The sequence below is a fragment of the Rutidosis leptorrhynchoides genome, chromosome 3 (assembly GCF_046630445.1).
Source record: "Rutidosis leptorrhynchoides isolate AG116_Rl617_1_P2 chromosome 3, CSIRO_AGI_Rlap_v1, whole genome shotgun sequence".
NCBI lineage: Eukaryota > Viridiplantae > Streptophyta > Magnoliopsida > Asterales > Asteraceae > Rutidosis > Rutidosis leptorrhynchoides.
This window is the reverse complement of record NC_092335.1, coordinates 207,734,344-207,744,501: the sequence shown is the minus strand read 5'-3', so window position 1 is coordinate 207,744,501 and position 10,158 is coordinate 207,734,344. Positions and strand designations below refer to the sequence as shown.

General features: G+C 34.4%; 1 protein-coding gene across 1 annotated transcript; it reads right to left on the bottom strand.

Annotated features, from left to right (window-relative positions):
• Window positions 1-8,603: 8,603 nt before the first annotated feature.
• Window positions 8,604-9,725, bottom strand: LOC139900786 (L10-interacting MYB domain-containing protein-like). Its single transcript, XM_071883538.1, has 3 exons — window positions 9,708-9,725; window positions 9,263-9,601; window positions 8,604-9,110 (listed from the first exon to the last, which is right to left on the bottom strand). The coding sequence occupies exons 1-3, from the start codon at window positions 9,723-9,725 to the stop codon at window positions 8,604-8,606; spliced, it is 864 nt and encodes a 287-aa protein (XP_071739639.1).
• Between the last annotated feature and the right edge of the window lie 433 nt (window positions 9,726-10,158).

Sequence of the window (10,158 nt, the reverse complement as noted above, 5' to 3'; positions counted from 1 at the left end):
ATTTTGAACATGTCTAACATACTTTCAACACAAAACTTCCAGATTTATACAATCTACAATTGTAAGGAACAATTATCTTTTGATCAAGACGATTGTTCATACTAGTCTTATCCTAATAATGATTTCGTGTAACCCGTGACCAAGTGGATACTCTATTAAAAAAGTGTTCACACGATTCTAGTATCAATTCGGTTGTTGATTCTTTACCCACTAATCCATATTTCCAACATTAAATACATAGCCATAACCAACTTCGGAATTGAGCTACATTAACTTGGTGCACTCTAACGCATCATCTTCAAACTTCATTATTTTCAAGTTTTATCTTCACCTTACGTATTGTATATAAAAGCTTCCATACATAGAAAGTCTTTCGCACATCTTCCATTTAATTGTTAATGTTAAACTGATAGTAGCAACAATAGTATATCAATAAATATACGAGTCATTAATCAGCTCAAACCTATTCCACCTTAATACCCAAACCAGATTCTAAATATCTAAAGTGTTGATGTGCTTTCACCCTATCCTAAGAAAACACTTTGTCTAAAACAACTACATGTTGGGAAATTATGGACCCAAACAACAATCACCAATTCAGATTTGGTGATCTCACAAACAAAAAACGAATGATAATAATGAAAAGTAAAGAAAACGACACAAGAATTATATGGTTATATGCAATCGGTGTGATTGCTTTAGTCCACTGCCAACTAGAGTATTTTTATTGATATTTTTGGTACATAGGGTTTAGGGTTACAGTAAGACGTATTTATAGGCATACAATGACTTAAGGAGCAAGTAAACAAAATTCTGGAAACTTCCTTCCCGTCAGACGACCCGCGTCGCGCCCATATGGGGCCGCGTCACGTCTCCACGCACAAAATCGAAACAGAAGGTTTTCATCGATTTGTCTCTCGTTTACTCTCTGCATCCAATCTAAATCTCCATAAGAATATATTAAGTAGATGCAATCAATCTAACCTCATCTTCTTTACTCATATCAAATCAAGTATATGCAATCAATGCCCTTAAAATAAAAATTGTATATGTTCATTCCAAATATAGAACCTGATCTCTATATCCCAAGTCAGATATCCCTTTTCCATTATAACCCTCGTATCTGCTATTTAACATTATCTATATAGCGCTAAACGATATAACAATAGATATAGATCCGTTAGTTTAGAAGCACCTACCCAAGTATCATTCAAAAGTAATATTGTGTACCTTTTCTTTTTTCCCGATGCCTATAGGGTTTCAAGTATCTAACCTTATTGCTTTGATTTAGATGGCCGTTCGTTACTATCGAACATACATTCTAAAAAAATGTCAAACTTGGAGATATCATCTTTACCATTTTTCTTGGGGTATAAGACCTTCCCGTAGACTTTAATCGATTTTCTAGGAAGATCTGCTATATGTGTCTCTTGTGTACATTTCTCATCATCTTCAAAGATCTATCATCTGACTCGGCATCAGCTTCTTCATTGAGAACCCTCGCTTTTAATTTCTTTCTTTTATGACCCTTCGATGGGCTGCGATGAGTTCCAGTACCAGTATCCTTCTTCGAACATTTTTTCGATTCTAAGGAATTTTTCTTATACTTTGTGTACGAAGAACGAAAATCAAGAGTCGGTCACTAATGAAGGTCTAATTTGTCATGTGAAAACCTTGGTGCGTGAAAGAAAACTTTCTTCTCTAACATACATTAATAAGTTGCATTTAATAAATTAAAATTTTCTTAGAGCACTCTCATTATGTGTAGGTGCATTATAGTCCCCGAGTTTATTGCGACCAAGTTGAAATGCTTTAATGTTTAACTTTCACTGTTGGAATGTAACCACACGGATGCAGGAATGCATCCGTACGGGTACACTAGGCAACCGCACGGTTGCAGGATGCAACTGCACGGTTACAGGATGCAACCGCACGGTTGCACGTGTTGTGTGTATATAATGGGAATTTCGGGTTCATTATTAGGGTTTTGGTCGATCTTAATCATTCTAAAGTCTTATAATACATTAAGATCAAAGGTTAATTGTACGATTTGAGTATAAAACCCAATATTGAGTTTTTCCGCACTCGATATTGAAGATTAGATCGTTTAATCATGTTTACACGATCCTAAAAGTTGTATAAGAGCTTGTGCGTGATTAAACGATCGGTTTTGTGTCAAAATTGATTTCTAAGTTTGAGTTTTTGTGTTTTTGTTGAAAAATATTAAATCTCATAATTTTGACGTGTATAATCGTGTTTTTGTTAAGGAAAATTGATAATCTGGTCATATTAAATGTTTTGAACGTAATAAACATTGTATTTTTGATCCAGATCGAATGCTAGAACCAATCAAACCCAAAACCCTAGTTTCTTTGCAGTTTTCTGCCCAGATTCGATCAAGAATACAACCGTACGGTTACACCCTGCAACCGTACAGATACACAATTGCATCCGTGTATAACCCAAACCATTTAAAATCTATCCGTGTGTAACTGCAACCATATGGACACACCCTGAACCCGTACGGTTACATCTGCAACTGTATTAGCTTCACCCGGTTACAATTTACAACCGTGTAATTTGCAACCGTGTTTGTGCAACCGTGTTCTACTTGCAACTGTATTACTATTTTGCATCTGTGTACTGCAACCGTATGGTTACAATGTTAGACCAGTTTAAATCTTCAGAAATGCAGTCTGCTCTCGTTGGTGCTTCTTCGTCGGGTTTACATCAATTGCTTAAGACAAAAAATGAGATATGAAGCTCGTATCGTGTTCCTAGGCTTGAATCACTTGATGAATTCGCTGAATAGAAACCTAGGTTTTTGATCTCACTGAACGGGATAGATTTGAGTTTATACAACTACTTAAAGGTTGAGTACACGTTTCCGATTAAAGATCATGGTGAATCCAAGACTCCTATGGACCTTAATACAGTTGAAAGAGAGAATTATAACTTAGAATGCAAAGCATACAGTCATCTTACTCAGGCTCTTTCTAAGGAAATATTTCATCAAATTGAGACACATCTGACCACATATTCTATGTGGAATGCTATTGAAAGAGGAGTTGAGGGGAAAGCTGAATACCGGAAAACTAAGGGTAACGTTCTCAAGAAGGAATGGAAGAATTTTGAGGTTCAGCCTGATGAATCTTTAAAAGCTGCTATTGCTAGGTATCGTCACTTGTTGACAGAGCTTAAATGATTTGATATCGTTTTCACAAATAAGAAGATTGTGCAGTGTTTCCATGAGGGTTTACTGATTAAGTGGGATTCTATTGTGCAAGAGATTGAAAAAACTTGTGTGATCTTGGATAACTCTTTTAGCAGTTTTGTTACTAAGTTACAGGCTAAGGAACAGAATTGCAGGAGAGGTTGAAAAGATTGGAGGTAGTTCAAAACCCTGTGGTTTACAAAGCTCCAGCAATTGGTTCTACAAACAAGAAGCACGCACCTCCTCAAATAGCTTTTACTTCAAACACACAGAAGCTAACGTCAAGTTATGTTACTCCAGCTCCACAAAGTGTTCTTCACACGACTACTTCCAGCAAGGATGAGAGCACCGAGGTCTTGAAAACAGATAATATTCATTTGCGTACTATTCAAGGGGTTGAGGAGGATATGGCGTTGGTTGCTATGGTTGTGAATTCGTATAATGATCTGCTTAATGGACACATCAGGAACAGTCATTTGGAACAAGAGGATTATGATCAGATCGATGAGAATGAGATGGAGAAAATGGACATCCTCTGGGCTATGGGTAGTGTTATTCGTAGGGCAAAGAGGTATCTTCAAAAGACTGGTGAGAAGAATTTGGGTGTCAACAAGAACACCAAGTTTGGCTTCGATATGAATAAAGTGAGATGTCACAATTGTAATGAGTTGGGTCATTTAAAGAGAAACTATAGTAAGCCGAAGCAACCAGGTTTTCATAATCCATTTCACAATCAAAAATGAGAACCTACTACTAAGATCAACATACCTATTTCGGAAGAGTCCTCTAAGGTCTTAGCTGCAACGTATGAAGATGAGGTTTATGACTGGTCTATTGATGTGACTGACACTTATGATCATCATGTGAATGTTGTGAGAGTTCAAATGACAGAAGAAGAAGTTGAGAAAGAGAAAGCTGAGAGAGAGAAGATGGGTTGTGTTGGAAGAGATACGTTGTGCAAATGCCTTGGGTGCAGGATGGAAGAAAGGATTGATCGAGCCTGGTACTGGACAAATTACTTGCGTCGGGGGTTTGTGAACAAAAGGGTACAAGAGAAGTTTAAGTGGGCAATTCACAGTGATGGGGACGTATGAACAGACAGTGAGTCTTCATCTTCAGATGACGACTCAAAGAAATCTTGTGTGTACGTTGGTCAGTCATCTGTGTGCAACTCAGCAACTGTAAAGGCGAATGAGTTTAATGAGGAAAAGATGGGTAACTTGGAGATTGGGTCTGATAGCTCGATTTCAGAATCTGAATCGGAGTCAGAATCAGAATCTGGTCGTGATGATGAGAAGGTTACACGTCTCTATGCGTTCATGGCAGATTCTTCTAACAAGACTAAGGTGCAATCTGAAACTAATACTTTTTGTGAAAATTGTGTTAGCTTAGATTTGAAACTGAATGAACTTAGGGAATCTGTAAAGACTTGTACCAGATGTGTTACTTTAGAAGAACAGGTTAAAAAGTTGACTGAGATTTTCCTAAACTGTAATAACTGTACTACTTTAGAACAGGAAATTGACGTTCTTACGAAGAGTAATCAGGTTCTTAAGAAACAGTATGAAGATAACTTGATCTTTAAAACTAGAGAGAGAGAGAGAGTTTAGGGAAATCATTAAAACATTAGATGACCAAGTGACTGATTTGAAATCGAATGTGTTGCTAAATACTCAGACCATAATGAGGCAGATTGGAGAGATAGATGACCTTAAGAGAGCTAAAGAATCCTTCAGGATTAGTTATGGAATTGAAAGAGATAAGGCATATATCTATAAGAGGTCTGCTTTTATTTTAGAATCTTGTCAAAATGTAGGAGGCAAAGAAACCAGTAGTGACTACAAATAGTGTCCTCCACCGTTTGAGCATGATTATAGCTTCTCACCACCAGAGAAACAGTTTGGTGATATAACGACCCGTCCAAGTCCACCTGGACGAAGTCATCAACATCTGGTCTGATTGCGAGGTACTGACCTCTATATGATAAGTTTTACAAACATTGCATTCGTTTAAAAGACAAACTCATTTCAAAATATAACCTTTCGATACAAATGATGTATGATTCTTGTAATATGAACGACTAATCTGTCATTGACTTAATAAACGTCTTTTTGAACTCGATGACTCGAATGCAACGTCTTTTGAAATATGCCATGAATGACTTCAAGTAATATTTTTAAAATGAGCAAATGCACAGCGGAAGATTTCTTTCATACCTGAGAATAAACATGCTTAAAAGTGTCAACCAAAAGGTTGGTGAGTTCATAAGTTTATTATTAACAATAAAATTCAGTAATTTTGATAGACTACAAGATTTAAATACAGTACACCTATCTCGTGTACAAAACCATTTTTCATAAATGCTTGGCAGAGTAGGTTCGTATCCTTTTCTCCCCCGTAGGTTGCCTCGCGATGTTTAATAACCGTACACATATCTGGTGTAAAAATAACATACACATAACCTGTGTATAATGAAATGTCCTGTTCATATTGATTATAAACGTTCCATATTAATTGATTTCGTTGCGAGGTTTTGACCTCTATATGAGACGTTTTTCAAAGACTGCATTCAATTTTAGAACAAACCATAACCTTTAAAATATTACGACGATTATCAAATAATGATAATCTAAAATATAGCGTTTTTCACATGACCATTACATAATGGTTTACAATAATATTACACATCAACATAAGTCTTCGAATGCAGTTTTTAAACAATATTATACAAGCATGGACTCCAAATCTTGTCCTTAATTTAGTATTCAACAGCGAAATCTCTTAATAATCACCTGAGAATAAACATGCTTAAAACGTCAACAAAATTGTTGGTGAGTTATAGGTTTAATCTACATATTATTAAATCATAATAATAGACCACAAGATTTCATTTTTATAACACATCTCTTATCAGGCATTTCGCAAACTGCATAGAGATAAAAATCATTCATATATTGAACACCTGGTAACCGACCTTAACAAGATGCATATAGAATATCCCCATCATTCCGGGACTCTCATCGGATATGATAAATCGAAGTACTAAAGCATCCGTAACTCGGATGAGGCTTGTTGGGCCAAATAGATCTATCTTTAGGATTCGCGTCAATTAGGGGCCATTTCCCTAATTCTTAGGCTACCAAGCTAAAAAGGGGCATATTCGGTTCGATAATCCAACATAGAAAGTATTTTCGATTACTTGTGTCTATTTTGTAAAACTTTATAAAACTGCATGTATTCTCATCCCAAATAATAGATTTTAAAAGTGGGACTATAACTCACTTTCACATATTTTTACTTCGTCGGGAAGTAAGATTTGGCCACTGGTCGATTGACGAACCTATAACAAATATGTACATATATATATCAAAGTATGTTCAAAATATATTTACAACATTTTTAATACGTTTTAATGTTTTAAGTTTATTAAGTCAGCTGTCCTCGTTAGTAACCTACAACTAGTTGTCCATAGTTAGATGTACAGAAATAAATCGATATATTATCTTGGATCAATCCACGACCCAGTGTATACACATCTCAGGCTAGATCACAACTCAAAGTATATATATTTTTGGAATCAACCTCAACCCTGTATAGCTAACTCCAACATTACTGTATATAGAGTGTCTATGGTTGTTCCAAATAATATATATACATGGGTCGATATGATATGTCAAAACATTTGCATACGTGTCTATGGTATCCCAAGATTACATAATATATTAGAATACATGTAATACAATATAAGTTAGCTAGGATATGATTAATATAGATTTGTTATCAATTTTCACGTAGCTACAACAAGAAAAATTATCCAATCTTGTTTTACCCATAACTTCTTCGTTTTAAATCCGTTTTGAGTGTTTCAAGTTGCTATGGCTTCATATTGAACTTAAGTATATGAATCTAAATAGAAAAAGTATAAGTTTATAGTCAGAAATATAGGTTACAAGTCGTTTTTGTAAAGGTAGTCATTTCAGTCGAAAGAACGACGACTAGATGACCATTTTGAAAAACATACTTCTACTTTGAGTTTAACCATGATTTTTGAATATAGTTTCATGTTCATAAGAAAAATCATTTTCCCAGAAGAACAACTTTTAAATCAAAGTTTATCATAGTTTTTAATTAACTAACCCAAAACAGCCCGCGGTGTTACTACGACGGCGTATATCCGGTTTTACGGAGTTTTTCGTGTTTCCCGCTTTTAAATCATTAAGTTAGCATATCATATAGATATAGAACATGTGATTAGTTGATTTTAAAAGTCAAGTTAGAAGGATTAACTTTTGTTTGCGAACAAGTTTAGAATTAACTAAACTATGTTCTAGTGATTTCAAGTTTAAACCTTCGAATAAGGTAGTTTTATATATATGAATCGAATGATGTTATGAACTGTTACTACCTCAAGTTTAGTAGGTAAACCTACTAGAAGTGACAAGAAATGATCTAGCTTTAAAGGATCTTGGATGGCTTGAAAGTTCTTGAAGCAGAATCATGACACGAAAACAATTTCAAGTAAGATTATCACTCGAATTAAGATAGTTATAGTTATAGGAATTGAATCAAAGTTTGTATATGAGTATTACCTTGATTTAGAATGATATCTTACTATAAACAACAAGGATTTCTTGAGGTTGGATGATCACTTTACAAGATTGGAAGTGAGCTAGTAAACTTGGAAGTATTCTTGATTTTATGAAACTAGAACTTGTAGAATTTATGAAGAACACTTAGAACTTAAAGATAGAACTTGAGAGAGATCACTTAGATGAAGAAAATTGAAGAATGAAAGTGTTTGTAGGTGTTTTTGGTCGTTGGTATATGGATTAGATATAAAGGATGTGTAATTTTGTTTACATGTAAATAAGGGCCTGTTTACTTTTTTTTTTTCCATTAAGTCATATATGGATAAAGATGACAATATGGATATTAAATGACAATATGTGGTAATTACTGAATATTTATCATGTTTACTTATTTTGCTGAATAAATAGTCTGAATAAGAAAAATGACAATTTTACCCTTATGCTATAATTTTACTCCAAATCAATTATGAAGCATATATAATAGAGGTAAATGACACACATTGTAGATACCGAAGAACAACAGATCCTCAAATTTAAATAAAGAACCATTGCACTTACATGGTCCATCATGACATAACAAATTACAGTTTCATTACTAAACAAGAGGACGCCCTACATTACATAACTTGTTACCATAAACATTACATACCAAAATACAACCCATTCTTACAAACGAATATACAATTTTGAACACTAGCGCAAAATACAGTTATCAAAATATAGTCCAATTGATGGGAGGGTTGTCTTCATTGAGCAACATTTTACCAAAAAATAAAATATACCTTGATGGCATATTTAACTTAGAATGATAGGCCTTTAATGTGTGCAAGATTTTTCACCCAATCCTCGCACCTTTCGGGTTTTAGCTTCATCCAAATTGTCCTAATTGTTGGGTTCTCTTCACTAAAAATGGCAAGTGTTACATTATACAACAAGCCATTAGATTCCCATCCAAGCTCATCCAGTTTAGTTATGCACTCGTCAATGGTAGGATGATCGGGTTTAGCATATTTTGCGGCCACCAAAGATAGAATGGCGACAATTTGCTCTTCAATAAGAGACACCTCTTCCTTTCCATTTCTTTTCCTTTTTTTAAGTTGAGTATGAGATGAACCTGCCATTGCTTGTGTACCTTCTTCGAATTGTTCAACCACCATAGGTTCAACATTTGATACTTCCAGCATGGGAGCAGTTGAATGTGGTCTATAACTTTGAATACCGGTAGCAATCACACCATTAAATAGTTGTGCACAAAGCTCGGGATGTACTAGTTGGGTAGTTCTAAGTGACTCACAATATTTATTTGCCTACACCATCAAATAGTTGTGCATAAGATATATTACAATATATGAAGGCAGTAGCTTGATGTTCTGTATGTGAAAATATATGCATAATGCAACTTAAATGTGTTAGTAGAACAACAATAGTTAGCTTAAATGTATTAACTAAGAGTAAATACCTTGCACTCTATCTCCCATTCTTCATCAGTCAAGTTAAATGTGTTGGTGGACGAATCATAAACATTTCCAGTTTTATTTTTCAATTTCAACCATGCTTGATATTTTCCATTCAAGTAGCTTAAATGATTTGCCATTTGTTTACGGTCAACATCAAATTTATGAGTTTCTTTTAGGACTTGACCAACTTTCTTCCATGAAAGTGGCTTCAAACCACCTCCTTCTCGCCCGCTACGTGCAACTTCTTGAAGACATGCTTCAATAAATGTTTTTTCCACGTTTGTATCTTTCCAACTAATTCTGACTCGTTTTCGATTTGTTGGCTCACTTCCTTGTTCCATCTACATATAAGCCATTCGATGTGTACATACAGAGATATAACTAATCTTGACTAATTTATTTGTTGTATAAACTTTCCAGTCTCAAAGTATAAGTCATTCCATTTACATTTGATATATAAGCCATTACATTTACATATAAGCCATTCAATTTACATTTACATACATGTGTAAAATGTTCTATTACATATATAAACATAAAGTGTTACATAAACCTTAAAAATCTTTCATGATTTTAAAGATAAGTTTGTAATCAAAAACCCTAAAAATCAAACACTTTAAAACTCCTTAGATTTGTAAAAATGATGAATATAAAAACTTGTTTTTCTTTTAGGACTTTCATCAAACACCTTAAGGGCACAAAATACACATACACTATCAAGAACATCATCTTTAAATTATAAACAATCATATTTGACTAATCAAGGATATCAACATCACCGATGATTATATAAATTACATAATCTAATAAAAAAAGGAAAAATTTACCAGGAATAAAGGTTCTTCAACAGCTAGCTGGAGTTTTGATTCAATCGTTATTTGGAAGAAAAGGGGAAACG

Bases quoted from the DNA above. Each gene is read 5' to 3' on its own strand.
- LOC139900786 (XM_071883538.1), bottom strand. The intron at 9,111-9,262 runs GTATTTACTCTT...TTGATGGTGTAG, and splicing joins AATGGGAGATAGAGTGCAAG to GCAAATAAATATTGTGAGTC.